The sequence below is a fragment of the Megalops cyprinoides genome, chromosome 2 (assembly GCF_013368585.1).
Source record: "Megalops cyprinoides isolate fMegCyp1 chromosome 2, fMegCyp1.pri, whole genome shotgun sequence".
In the NCBI taxonomy this organism is placed as follows: domain Eukaryota; kingdom Metazoa; phylum Chordata; class Actinopteri; order Elopiformes; family Megalopidae; genus Megalops; species Megalops cyprinoides.
In genome coordinates this window covers 47,112,240-47,127,456 of record NC_050584.1, presented here as the reverse complement: position 1 = coordinate 47,127,456, position 15,217 = coordinate 47,112,240, and the positions used below count along the sequence as shown (strand labels likewise).

The following is a 15,217-nucleotide window of genomic DNA, read 5'->3' as shown; positions in this document are numbered from 1 at the left end:
AATGTCAATTTCTCGGTATGATAATACCAAGTTTTACTTAATATCAGAAAACATGATATTGGAAATACTAGCCTGCCACACTGCCCTCTCACATTTTAAATTCTAGGCAGTGACAACGCCTTAGAGAATGTTTTATTTAACACTACTAGCAATCTGAAAAGTTGCATAGCTCCAGGAGCTGACAGGCCAATAATTCTTCAGAGAACCCTCCGCTGCACAACTGTATATAAAAAGTTATTCATAGCCGAAAAGCTGAGACCACTTGTTTACACTTGTGTGGTTAACATTGAGATGAATAGCATTACTGCAGGTTACCAAGAAATGACATGATCCTTCAGTTCATTAGAAAAACCACACTTTTGACTGCAACCCTATTCTGAGAACACCAAACAAGGACAACCACCTTATCTTGATTTAGTCATCTGCAAATCTTTTAATGTGGAACCATAGTCACAAGGTAGAAGTGTTGAGAGTATCATTTCCAGCAATATATATTCGGCCCCACTTACAGTAACTACATCTGGATTTTGTCCAGATTTGCAATCGTAATGACAGGCCAATGGGTTAATTGCCAAGGCTTTTGAAAGGTGCCTTACAAACAATAAGCTTGCACAATTTCTTATGATGCACGCACAGCATTAAATATTTAAATTAGCAATACAGCATCAGAAAGGACTACACGTTCTCTCATATTCAGTACTGAACAGTGTAAATCTTGTGAAGCAACCAAATCAAGTTTGCTGAGTGGCCTTATGCAGCCTTTTTTGACGATTCAGCCAATGTCTTCCTCCAGGAAGTATACAGGAACATTAAAAGTACTTCCATAAAATATCTCGAAAATGCCTGGATGGCACAGGTGGCTGGCACAAATAACGTGAACCGCAGGGTGAATGACAGCTTGCATTTCTTGGCAGTGATTGTGCACAGATCACAATGAAGTTTTGCATTACCATACACAACCTTACGAGGAGGTCAGGCCAGAGAATAATTGATTATCGGAAGCACGGAGTGGGACAAAGGGGAGAGCGTCTAAACCTCACCTATCCCAGCTGTGGAAGGTATTATCTTCACTGTTATTATTTCAAAGAACAATTTGTTCTCGCTGTAATGATTTCCTGAATGCCCTTAAAGCACGAAAACATCCTTGAACCTGTTTGAGCATTAACAGAAAGTGAAAGGGTCACGCGGGGTCCTCACCCACAGTGCTGGCCTCTTCCAGCACCACCTCCACGGTGCGCTGGCGGTACTCCACGCGGAAGTTCAGCATCCGCGGCTGCCGCTCTATGATGTGCCGCGTGGGGAGGACGGGGCAGAACGCGGAGGAGGAGGAGGAGGAGGAGGACGATGGCGGGGGAGAAGAGGAGGAGGGGGGCGGCGGGGGTGCTGCTGCTGCTGCTGCTGCTGCTGCTGGCGGCTGGCTGTGTGGCCCAAACAGATTCGCCTGGGACGCCTCACTGGAGAAGTTACTGCAGGAGAGTTAAGAGCAGAGTTATGAAAACATGAAATGACAAAGACAAGGAATATTTTGCATCTGAATCCATATCAGAATCTTCTATAATACAACATTAAAAAAACATATGTATATTGTAACTTATCTGATCCCTAGATGCTAGGATTGCAGTACCTACAAACACGGTGGCTAGGGTTTGGATGGAAATACATTATTCCTGAGCAAATACGCATCACAGAATAACTGCAACGTCTCATCGAATACCCTGGCTCCCGGAATACCCTCCAGACACCAGCCTTTTGCTACATTTTGCACTTTAGTTTATGATGCCATCATATTATTATTATATTACATAGCATTCATTTAGCAGATGTTCTTATCCTGAGGGACTTCCAGCACAAGAGAGCAGAAGTGTGCCCATCCAAGTTAAATGAGCAACAATGTCAGACTAGGCTAGTGTCAGGCTAACAACATTCCCAGACCAGTGAGTATGAGCACACCACCATTCAAACTACTAAGTTAACTTGTGCTAATCTTAAACTAGACAGTCTAGAAAACTTAGGGAAGTCAACTACATACACTACCATATATCACACTGTCGCTAGTTGACAATATCCACAACATATTGCAATACTACAAGTATCACATCATCACAGATAACACCAGAAGACAGAATTGCGATCATTAATGTTTGGAGACAACACCAGCAATCATAAGATGCATTCATATCTCATGGAGAATTCCTGCAATGCCTGCAGCACAGTTTGAGGTGGTCTCATGTTCCTGCTTCATCTGACATTTGAAAGTGAAGTTCAGAAGCATTAATGTATATTTAGAAAGAGAAGGCTGGGGCCAGACGAAGGGAAACCTCATAGATTTAAGAGGTACATAGGAGCACTGCAGCATGCACACAAAGAACTGAGAAGATGATCTCCTCTTTAAAGGGGTCAACTACAAATGGATATGTGGTTTCTTTACTTTCAGATAGCTCAAAGTTTCAGTGCAGTGTCCTGAATTGTCAAGGATTTTTTTCCCCACTTAAAGTTTGCACTTTACGGTTACGGTTTTCCCCAGCTGTCATACTTAATCTTGTCATACTTAAAGGTACACAGTGAGCATCTATGCCAGTATTAACAAGAAATCTTTCAAACCCACAACCAGTGACCCTCTACTCTTCCACTTTGTCATTTCCTTGCTCAGTGTAAGCGCACTTACTCGTTTAAAAAATATAAGAAATTTTTACTGTCCTGTTATCTGCAAATGCCACTCAAAAGTATTTCAATCGGCTTCCTAACGAGCCAGTGGCATGGTAATCATTCGTGCATCTCAATAGTATGACCTAGTCTGGAGGGGGGCATAACTTCAGCTGTGCAGAGGGATTCTGGTCCTCTCATCTTACCAGGCTGTACGGACGCACACAGCACAAGATCTTACACAATTTTAGAAATAAATCCACAGACCCATTCTGAGGCAGCGGCAGACAGCTCACCAGCAACACAAACAGTTTCAAAGTCAGTGTAAACAGGCTATACACCCTGTATAATATGGGCAGGGCCCAACAGACGCTCAATTGTTTGCCACAGAGAAAATCAGTCTTTTCTGCTGCAGGAGCCAGAGACACAAAACGGCTTTTTCTCCAAGTCTCTCCCTCTCTGTGTCTGGGGGCTGAATTCTCCAGAGCCCCCATCCCACATGGCAGTAAATAATGTCTTTTCTCTCTCCCAACCCGCACAAAGGCGCCTCTCTTTTCCTCAGGGGTCAGCACATATCGCGCTGTGAGAGGGAGCAGGGTGCCAGGGCCTTGCACAAAGCCCGTATTTATCCCACCTTATTACAATACCAAAAGGTTAAAGACGTTGGGCTTTAAGGGCATTCAGGAAATCGTTACAGCGAGAACAAATTGTTCTTTGAAATAATAACAATAAGGATAATACCTTCCACAGCTGGGATAGGTGAGGTTTAGACCCTCTCGCCTTTGTCTCACCTCGCGCTTCCGATAATCAGTTATTCTCTGACCTGACCTCCTCATTAGGTTGTGTATGTTCATGCAAAACTTTATTATGATCTCCGCACGAGATCACTGCCAAGAAATGCACGTTGTCATTCACCCTGCGGTTCAGGGATACACCCAGCAAAGGGACAGACTAATGCTCTCTCGCAAACATCACATAAACACTCAGGCCCAATAGCAAGCAGTGCATTCCCATTTCGGGGTACTTGTCTAAAGAGGAGAGGATTTCTCTGGACAGTGAAACCCCCTCTACAGAGAATGCTGGCATGAGCAATTGGTGGGGAACTGGAGAGACCCGAGTTTGATAACAGCCTTCCCTCATTAGCGCTGCGGCGACCGCTGTCCCAACCCTTCAGGCATCTACACCCACAGACAGTGCTGTAAGACTGGGTGCTACGGCAGAAACCAGGATCAGGGAAAGCTGACCTGACAACAAAGCTGCTCAGCACACCAAACCCATGGTCTGAATAATGAGCATGCAACACAGACTTTAGCCGTAATGCAACCAAGCCAGAATGACCATCACAGGAAAGCTGCCTCAAAACACAATACAGCCTCATATTATTAACGTTCACAAATTCCTAAAAATCTGAATATTAAGTAGTTTTAAAGGATGTATGAACTGCCACAAACAGCAGCATAATTAAATTTTTAATACTGAAAAACACACATGTATCAAGACTGTTTACAATTCAAATGTGTCTTAAAAAAATCTCAAATGGTCACACAAAAATGTGTGATTTCATACAGGATGTTCCTCTCAGAAACTCTAGCTACCAACTCATTCCAAGAACTTAGAGAGATTCTCACTTTCTGATGAAACTTCTCAGTGAGACAGTTCAGATCAGTGTTTTCTCATAACCAAATCATCAGAGAGGTTTCGGTTAGAATTCCAATTTTTTCATATGTTGCTGAAGTCGTTACACAGATTTGGCAAATGGTCAAGAAATCAGTCATAATACATAATGTTGCAGAGAAGCATTCCGCTACGATGGGATGACCAGGTAAAAATACTACTGGAGAGAACAAAAGGGCTTCACAGCAACCCAGTCAAAGCCAGGACACCAAGAACGACAAAACGACAAAACATCAAGGGAGCTCTGCCCTGCCCCCTCTGTCAGGATAGTGTTTTTCCCCACACAATTAAGAGCAGCCTACAGCGGGCCTTCGTATTCCAGCTGTAGAGTCACTGCTGGATCTGAGTCTGAGGTGGCCTACCCTTCTCTGCTGACACCTTTTTTTTACACATTTACTCCACTGCACTTGTATAAAATGAGAGATGTCTGATTGGTTATTGCCTTGTCAGTGACACATGCTTCTGGGCAACAAGGTGAAAGGCACAAACACGAGATAAGTTAGCCGTTACAGCCAGATGTGACTCAGATACATCAGCTGACCACAGGTAAAAGACATCCACGTCTGAACTTTTATGAGGCTGTATCTGAATCTGAGTCTGAAAAGGCCAAACCTTTTCAGACCGAGAAGTAGGTATCCTATGCTGCCTACTTTTGTATGGGTCAAGCTGGGTCTGCAGAGCTCTTCTCCAAACACAATCCAGTCACTAAGCTGTTATCTCACTGTGCAGCAGGTATGAAACCAAAACGAATAAGACTTGTATTTCTAAACAGACATCTATGGCTTAGTTTCAAATTAGCACAATTTAAGGTGACGCTCGAATGGTGTTGTGCATGCACTCGCTGGTCTGGAAATGTTGTCAGCCTGGTGTGACATTGTTTCTCACATTTACTTGGATGGATACACTCCTGTTCTCTTGTGCTGAAAGTCACTCTGGATAAGAGCATTTGCTAAATTAATGTAATGAAATGTAATGTAAAATTCCATTAGTAAGGTCTTTAGTCTAAAAAAAAAAAAAAGTGTGCAACTTCAGTGTGCAACCACTTTGAAACATCTCAGTACATACAACACAAGCTTTAAAGACAAAAACATTGGATTAAAGTTCTGTGCACATCGTGCATTCAATGTAAACTCTTTTTGACTAGCTATTAGTCTTTTAATTTAATATCTGTATTAAATGTACTGAGCAAAATTGTGTTAGGTTTATAAGAGCATATGATACTCTGTCACTGGTGCAACATCTGCAGCCTCCTGTACAAAGATAGCCAAATTATCCAAAGCAAGTGGTCCATCTGACATCTGCGAGTTCACTAAGACTGGGAGTAACTGGCTCCACCCAGCCAGCATTTAGTAGCTTGGGTTAAGATAACCGCATACTAGAAATAAATTCTTTAGAATTATTAGTGTATGGCAGGATTATTTTCGTCAGGGTTACTGAGGTCACCATCCCCATATCAAAAAACATATGTCTTAATAGGCTGTCCTCAGTGAGAGATGCACCAGTCCTCCAACTGGTAACAACTGTATTGTAGCCAAATGTGTGGCTTGAAGTGTGAAAAACAGTGGGCTATATCACAGGCAAGTACATTGAAGTGCACACGCCTTGCTTCAGCACTTCCTGTGGCTGTGTAGCACTAACAAATGCAAGCATAAGCTTTTAAATTGAGCTCCGAGTACCCCGAGACTAAATGCTTCTTCATATCAATCCAGTAAATAAGTATGCTGTTTATCCATCACTTCACTGCTTTAAACACTTCCATTCTCTTTATTTCCTAGGGCTGAAATAATGTTGTTCAAGCTTTCGGCTAAATTTGCATCCATTGAAAATTACTTTGCAAAGACAACTAAATGTGTTGGATCTGTTATGTTAGTAGATTACTCTTTGCTTCTTGGAGGTTAAAATTTCAGTTGGGAAAGTTCCACTGAAAGCACCTAGATGGCGCTCTCTACCCACCAAAGTCCGGGCAAGGAAAAGGCCCCGCTCTCTGAGCAGGCCTCCAGCTGGCCAGGATCACCTCACTGGGTGCCGTTTTGTGAAAAACGCCATCCTACAAGTGCAGACTGGTGCCAGCTGCTTTGTAAATGGGATGTGTGGAAGCTACTCTGCCAGGCTCCATTCATAATTATGTGCCTTTAAGAAAACCATGTTCTCATTCCCAAAGTCTTTGCACACGCACAAAATGGACCGTTTAACAGAATGTGCATGGCCTGAATGTATTTCTTCTTAGCTCAGTGTATTAATGAATACTGACCGTTAAGGAAAAAAAATGGACAATCGCACAAAGGGACACAAAGCCTCTCTCAGGACTTCTCCCGAATCAGCAAAAGTTCAGATTTGATTTTTTTCTGAGATGGTGCCGTTTCTCCTGTGCTGGTGTCTCTCCTCTGCCCACTCACATTATAAAACTAAGTAATAACTGATATACTGGATGTAAGAAATGCTTACAACCATAGAACCATGCACAAAAATGATCACAGCAGCAGCCCATTTTTGCATCTAGTTTAAATGCTTCAAGAAATTAACATCCAGCTTGATCATTTTTATAATTATTTCCTTCCACGTTCTTTTTAGCAGTGTGTCTATTTTTTGAGAATAACAAACAACATCAAGAAACTTCTTAACAGAGCAAATCATTAAACTTGTAAGCTGTTGTGCTGCTAATCCTCCATAAAAAAGAAAATACACATCATTCATCAAAGAGCTTCATTCATCACAGTATTTACAACATTCATTTATTTTGTTTAGCAACTTGTGTAACAACTTAAAACACTAGCTCGCTATCACTATTGGCCAGCCAGCTAACGAGCAGATTGTTCCAAGAGAAACGCTGCTAACAGTTCAAAACAGATTCAACTTGTGACGTGTCCAACTGCAACAACGTAACTGCTTTCGACATTTCCGTTCATAATCTAAAATACAGCTCATCAATAAAGATGAACTTTGTGGCTGCAAACAGCCTACAAAAAAGGCTGGAAAAATACATACTGCAGTGACTTGAGCAGCTAAAGTTACTGTTGTTCTTGTTTCATTATTGACACTAGTGCCTCTGTGTGTGTGCTTTGGGGGCAGTGAGTGTCATACACTACACGGTACCAGAGAATTAAGTCTAGCTCCTGCTTAAGGAAAAAAGTCAGTACTCCAGCTTCCTCAACCAGCTACCTACAAACAAGGTACAAATGTAAGCCATGTGCCAAAAAAAAAAAATCATTGACCGAAACTTAGACAGCAGCAGGATACGTAGTATCTATAGATTCTTGTCGACAAGACTCTGTAGGTGCTAGAGAGGCCAGAAATCACCCCATTCAGCACACACTTTAGATTCACTCAGCATCACCAAATCATAAAAACTGTGTGATTTCATAAAAAGGATGGGATTAACATCACATTAACATTCATGACATTTCATCATACACGCAATATAGTTGTCAGCAGTCAGACAAGATGTTAGCTGTTGAGCAACCATGTCAATTGCAAGCCAACTAGTATGCCATCCATATGTAGAACAGCTGTCCAAGCATTTACTATCTAGCTAGCTAGGCCCTGACTATACAGAGCACCACTTATACAGAGAATACAGAGAATGAGCAGGCGATAGCAGTCCTGTCCCTCTCTCTATAAATGTGTTATAATTTACTAATTGGAAGACGTTTACACTAAAAGCTATTCAATCTTTCAGGTGCACTATAAAGCAAAAGAGCAGGCAGTTATTATAGCTTGCGTACATAGCTATGATTTTTTTAGTCCCAGGTGATTTGAAAGAAAACCTGTCACTGTACATGGCAAGTCCACTGTATATTTGATGGTGGCAATTCCTACAGGCTACTGAAACCCGATACTGACCCTCAATCAAATTTCAAGGCTGCACAAAATGCATTTGCAGCTCATACAGCCCTCACAACGCAAACTGTTGTAGTTTGTAGACACTTGACATACTGTACACGTTACACCTTTAAACCATGGCACAATTTCATTACTCACATACCAAATGTCACAAAGAATGATGGCAAACACTGACAATCAGCATTTAAAGGCATTTTTCAGTCAAATGATGTGAGTTGCACAGCTTTATTAATCAGATCATTTGCAGCAATACTCTGGGACAGAATGTAAGGTGTTTTTATTCTTTAACTCAATCGGGTGAGTGACAGCGCAGCCATGAGAGACTTTTGGCATAGCTTTGGTATCAATTTTCATTGGCAGCTCTATTCAATATATGCTTCACATATGTATTTTAATATTTTTTCCTCCTCTTATCAAGTTAGCTAATTCACAAAGACAAGATGAGCTGAATCATGTTTTAAATGATTAAGGTTGACATGGTGAATTTAGTACACTGACACCTAAATGGATTAGAATCAGAACCTTCGACCTACAAACCATGATCACTGCAGACAAACTCAATTTTTTTTCAATTTTGGTATTACAAACTTTTATCTACACATGGATAAAAGTTTATTAAAACTCAGGCATTCTTATGACTTACCAGTTTATATGGGCTGCAGCTTTTTCATATGAACAACATCAGAAACCAGAAAATTCATCATGTGCTCAGATTTATGCTCAGGGTCGACTCTTAATCAAGGGCAGTATTCTGAGTCAAGAGATTGCAGTTATTAAGCCCATTCAGTCACACACCCGTTACGTGCTTTGGATTTAAGTGTCTTCTTACATAAGAGTCATACCTGTATAACACTGTAATGGGTGATGCATTCCTGTCAGCATCATGTTGATTAAGCACTTCACTCACTCACCGTCTCTCTCTCTTTCTCTCTCACTCACATACTCACACACACGGACATTAATTTACCTGAAGCATCCATTCAATTACATTTTCCCCTCACAAGACCCATCTATTAAAACCACGAGACAGGTTTCTTTAATGACAAAATTGTTGGAAAGGTAAAATCTGGAAGTTAAAAAAAAGGAAACGCAAGCATACATGGACTCTGCTGTGTTGGTCAATTACAAAACTCAGCTCACGACGATGACTTTGTGTATCGGTTGGTGTAATAAAAAAAATCTTTAAATGTAGCAGCCGAATTGAATCATGGAGGACATGCATCACTTTGGAGTGATGTGTCATGAGTCATGTGTTTGCTCCAGGCACTTAGCAGCTGTAAATTTGAGGTCAGCACAACAGACCAGCTTTATATTGTGGGTGAGGTGACAATAAATGCATCTTTAAATTTGCTCACTTTCTTTGGGCACCCCTAATTGACACGAGTGGCATCACAAGCCCTCACTGCCTTACGAAATCAGTAATTTCGTAAAACCCCTCCTCTGCTGTCTTTCATTCTGTGTGTTGGGGAATCCAGTTCTTCTGTATTTCATCATTGCTTACAAAAACTATGTCAAGAACCTTGACACAGTGGATTGGGATGAACCTACCACACACCCCCACACTCTCTGAAATGACCCTGTGATGAAGACAAATGGCTTACTTGTAACCTTTACAAGCAATAGGAGAGTATGCTGCTGGCTGGTTTGGCCATCAAGGCCTTTTGCTAGTAGAGGAGCTCAAGCAGCTAATGTATAGCATCTTTACTCAGATGAAAGACCGTATCTAACTCAGGATCTCTCAGCCACAAACATGCAGACATGGCAGGTACATGCAATTTACCATTCCACTCCTTCTCCTGTTTTGTCTCCAAAGTCTCTTCTATTGATACAGATAAAACAGTATGTGTATGTGATGCAGTGCTTTTTGATTTGTTTTGTTTTCAAAGGTATAGTACATGAAGGCATCCACATTTTGTATGGACTGTTACTACTGAAATAAAGTGAAATGCTAAACTGTTCTTTTAATGTTTGATCACATAAAACACAAATAACATATAATAGCAATAGTTAAGCATACTTAATGAATGAACTAAAACTCAAATTTAAGAGTAGTTCAGTGGATAAAGTGCTCCATTTGCACAAACTGAGTTGTATGAGACTGGTATGATCCCAGCCATTTCATCAGCTGTACATAACCAAGAGCCTACAGCAACAGACTAGAGTGGGCAGGTCAGGCAGGGTTTCAGGCATGCTGCAATTTTCCAGGCACCTGTGAGTTTTTCGAATGACATCAGCAAAGCAGCACCTATCCTCAAGTGAGTGCCCACTTCACTGAAATGTGCTGGGAGACTTGGAGCTCAAAAAATGACTGTTGACTACATTCAAGTGAATCAGACAACTGCGTTCGTCTCACTTCAGTGATCATGCATAGGTGCAGTGCCTGTCACAGTGAGACAACCCCAGTATATAGCTGGAAATGCCAAAATACTGTGTTGCACAGGGGTGGACAAAAAAAAACAGATTCAGACTGACACTAAGATCTGTATTATTATATGTATTATTACACATCAGTTTATTGTTAGGAAAACTGTAATTTTGGAGTTATATGGTGTAGTTACATATTGCAGTGGAATATACAGATTCTTACTCCACATTTCACTGCATGTGGTGAGATGAGGTGGAAATTGGACTTAAGCTATGAGTCATAATGTATATAATGCAAGCAAAGGAACTAGGATGTTGAATCCCCCTTTTTAATAAAACACTGCCCCAAGTTAGAAAGTGTACATCCATTAGAACAGTGCTTAAAACACTCTGCCCAGCATCTTAATGCAGTCTGTTTAATGCACATGTAACTTGTAACTAGTCAGAGTAGGGTTAATGCTACTACACTCTGAACATGAACATGAATCCTAATTTTTACCTTTAATAAATCACTGCCTAATTCCTCATGCCTTGCTACATACATTACAACCTATCACTATATTTTAACAGGAGACTACAGCCAGGCATCAAAAATTCCAATAGTTGCTTTTCATTGTTCACAACACATTTAGAGCAAAAGATGCTGCATCTCCTGTGAAAAAGCATGGATGCCTTCACCACAACATTCACATTTTTACTTGTGGTGAAGTGCGTGCCTGAAATTACCTTTGTAAGATGCCATTTTCTTGTGGAATCACACCATTGATTGCTGCCTGTGGAAAGAAAAGACATAACTATTTCAGTTCATTTAAAGGACACATACACCAAGGAGCCTGTAACTACATGTTAACATATACATGATAAAATCTATGGAAATCCAACATTTTTAGTACCATCAGACAGTTAACAATGACAGTGACCTAAGACACTCAGAACTGGAAGAAAAACAGGCATATATATAAAAGTGACTACTATGAATAAAGGGGTATTTTAGAAGGTGTCATCCTGTTATCAGTGTTACAATACCTCACGGGAGGGACAGTGTACTTCCACCATATACAGAATACTCACCAAACCAAGTGACTTAGAAACTGAAACCTTGCAGTTTCACAACGCAAATGGCAAATGATATCCATGCTACTGAAGGCATAATTTTACAATTTCAAGAAACCATGAGTTAAATGTATGTTAAATTATGCTTGATGTACTGCTAAAACTGATATTCAACAAAACTCAAAGAATTTCAAAACCAGCCAGTCAGCCAGCAACATTACTACAGTTTGCGTCACATTACAACTTCTACAAACGGATAGAAATGTCTTTCTGCCACAAAGGGGGGGAAAAAGAGACTGCTTCTCTGTATCAGCAAATCAATCCCTGGACCAAGTCGATTTACGGTTATTCCGATGGGCGGACAATGCAGCGCGGATGTCATTCATGGGTGGAATGCAGTGAGGTGGGCTGCTTATTTTCCTTTTCATCTCGTTTGGTCTCAATGGGAAAGCTGTGTGAGGGATTCCAAACGGGCCAGTGTGGGCACTGGTGCCCAGACGATGACACCAAGATGCTGATCACGATCTCCGAGGAGTCTTCAATGAGAGTGAGCGAACAGCGCTCCCTTCAGCCTTGCTGCGGTGACGTGCAATCCAAACTCAGACTAAACTGCAAACCACTCCATTGGCTGCCACAATATCTAAAATCAACTTTAGCACATCTTCAAGAGATCGGTAAGTTACACCACCACAGAACACTAGCTGTATGATTTTTAAATGCAAAGGAATTGATTTTATCAAGACCTAACCTCACACAGTTTATTCAGTTGTCCTCTTGACCTACAAAGAACAATATCAGCAAAATACTCTCCCCAAATGTCTTCCATTCAATTGAAGTCCACTCGCTTGACTGAGAACACAGAAGCTATCTGCACTTATCCCCACTCAGTTATGCACTTCGCTAAACATGTTGCAGGATCATACAGCAATAAAATACTGGGTATTCCATTATTTTAAATTAAGGCTGTAGCCACAATTAATATCAATTGTCGCATTTCTTAAACGTTTAAACATACTTGGCAAAACTGAATAGTAACGCATAACCCATAAAAGACATTTTAGTACTTTTCCATGCATCAAGAAGCCATTAATGCAAAAATGGGAAAAGCAATGTGGCAAACACAATGTGCAGTGTGAGGTAACAGTTAAAAGCAACATCCACCATAAAATAAAGTCACACATCACTCAGGTAAATTATCAAGTAAAAGGGCAAAAACTGTTTAACCAAAGTGTTTCAACAATAAGCCTGCCAAAATCATCTCAGCACGGCTCTGTAACAGAAGTTCTTAGCCGGCAAACAGTGAATGCAACAGTTAGACCTCATTAGGCCTATAGTTTGTCTGGTGGCAAAACAATGAGGTCAAAGAGGTCCAGGTCAAGACAGTTTACCTTGAGTAATGTTCAGATTCCAATGCCCCAACAGCAACCCGAGGGGCCTTAACAGGTTTGTTAAATTAAGAAGTCCTATATCCTCAGTATAAGTAAAATAAAAATGCAAAGAGATGAATAAAAATATAAATAATAAGGCATGTGACTTAGAACATGCTGCCCATGTGACTAGTAAGAGAATGTGTATGAACTAGTTGGCGCAACCTGAATAAAAAAAGAAAAAAACTTGTGTGAATCCAGAGAACTAAATATTTACCCCCATCAGTTGAAGTGAATGAGTCAAAATGCACATCTTTTCAAAAAAAAAAAAGACACCAACTGAATTCAGAGGCAGCATATCCCTATGAATAATTTCAGTGCAAAGCTGTACCAACAGGATTGCAAAATATACCTGTCAATGGACAACTACACAGCTGAATGCAGTGAATACATTTCTCCATCCACATGCTGTCTCTAATGGTTTCTCTGCGCAGTTCATGTGGTGGTGCATTGAGATCCGCACCGCAAACATTATGCTCTACCATGTTCTACTACCAAAGACACCTGATAAACCATAAACGACCAATAAAACTAAATGACATTTTCCCAGCAACCATAATGATCAATTGAATGATTAATCACTGTTTGTTTGTAACTGTGAAAACAGAGGAAACTCTTACAACAGGGAATGTGTATCACTTATAGAGACTGCATTGAATAAGATGTAGTCCTGAGAAACTGTACTAGTACAGATGTAATCCCATCCAGTGAAATTTGACACAATATAGGCCATTAAGCACAGGAAATGTCTTGTGGAGCTTAGCATAGAACATTTCAGAAAAGCAATACAAAAACAACATAATCAACAAAAAATGAAAAATAAGGCCAATTATACAATGTGAAACAAAACAAATCAAAAAGACTTATTGATGAGAACAACGAAATTAACAATGCTGGCCAGGGCTAAAGATATTTTGTAGTAGCTCGAACAGGGCAGTAAAACAAAAAGCAATTCTGGGCCCCTTTTCAGTCTCATTGCCATATCAAAAACATGTGAATATTCCTTTCAATGTCATCTTTCTTACTGTACAATGTCAGGTGACTTGAATACTATTAGAACTAAAATTCACAGGAACATCTTGCACAATGCTTTGCCTTCCACAGTGAGTCCGACATCCTTCTCTGCAAACTACTGAACAGTTAGATTAGATGGAAGACGTTATTTAAAAAGGCTACTTTTGCAGTGCAAGCAAACTATAAACCAGATATCTAGCTTGCTATGTGGTTTCAGTTTACATTTATCATTTTGATACATATAGGTAAGAGTAAATCCATGTAGGATGCAAGCCGGGTCTTTCTCTACAGCAGGGGTGTCCAAACCTCTCCTGGAGGGCCACTTGTCCTGCATGTTTTAGATCTCTCCCTGCTCCAACACAGCTGATTCAAATGATCAACTCGTTATGAACTCCTGAAGCTGCTGAATAACAAACTGACTGACAACCACAGCTGTGTTGGAGCAGGGAGAGATCTAAAACATGCAGGACAAGTGGCCCTCCAGGAGAGGTTTGGACACCCCTGCTCTATAGGATGACAAAGAAACAAAAGTTACTGAGAATTTACTTTATAATTTAACAATATCTGGAGGATAGAATAATGAAATTTAGCTAGTTAACTAGTTAACAATGATTACAAGTAAACCCACATCTGTCAGTTATATAGTTAGCTAGATGGCTTAGACTCGTTAATGTACACTTACACACTACACACAGTGTTCAATGTAGTCACATCTTCTGCAAATACACAATGTAACATCTAGAATTATTCAAACACTGTTTTGCTGGTGTCGCCAACTTAATACCATATAAACTGAAAGGGGAGTATAGCATGCATGTTCATGCACCTCACCAATCCAAATGTTGTAACTTTTAAAGGGGTAATTTTATTTCATCGGGAGGCAATCAATAGCCATATTAGCTTTAGCTGACATGCTAATGTAGGTGTCCCTCTTCTCAATCAGTCATGAGATGATGTCCTTATTGGTAAGAACATCATGGTTTGATCCTCTGTGCTTCACAACCTAGCCAAAAATCCAGCTAACCAATAGCCAGCAATTGTGTTCATCCACGCAAACTGTCAGACCAGTGTTTCACTTGCAGAAACCAGAAAGTTGTGTTTCTAGACGCAGTCAACCAGTGCATCATTTTCCTTTGTGCCAAGCCCTACTGCTGTATAATGAAACAGATGCCCTGATGTGGTCCATTATTAAAAGACATGCA

General features: G+C 40.5%; 1 protein-coding gene across 1 annotated transcript in view; it reads right to left on the bottom strand.

Moving 5' to 3' along the window:
- Positions 1 to 15,217, bottom strand: part of faf1 (Fas (TNFRSF6) associated factor 1) — an 85,023-nt gene that overhangs the window by 59,935 nt on the left and 9,871 nt on the right. The window contains exons 3-4 of the mRNA XM_036521455.1: positions 11,248 to 11,294; positions 1,198 to 1,466 (exon numbers count right to left, since the gene is read on the bottom strand). Of these exons, the coding sequence (XP_036377348.1) occupies positions 1,198 to 1,466; positions 11,248 to 11,294 (316 nt within the window). The remainder of the gene's footprint in view (positions 1 to 1,197; positions 1,467 to 11,247; positions 11,295 to 15,217) is intronic.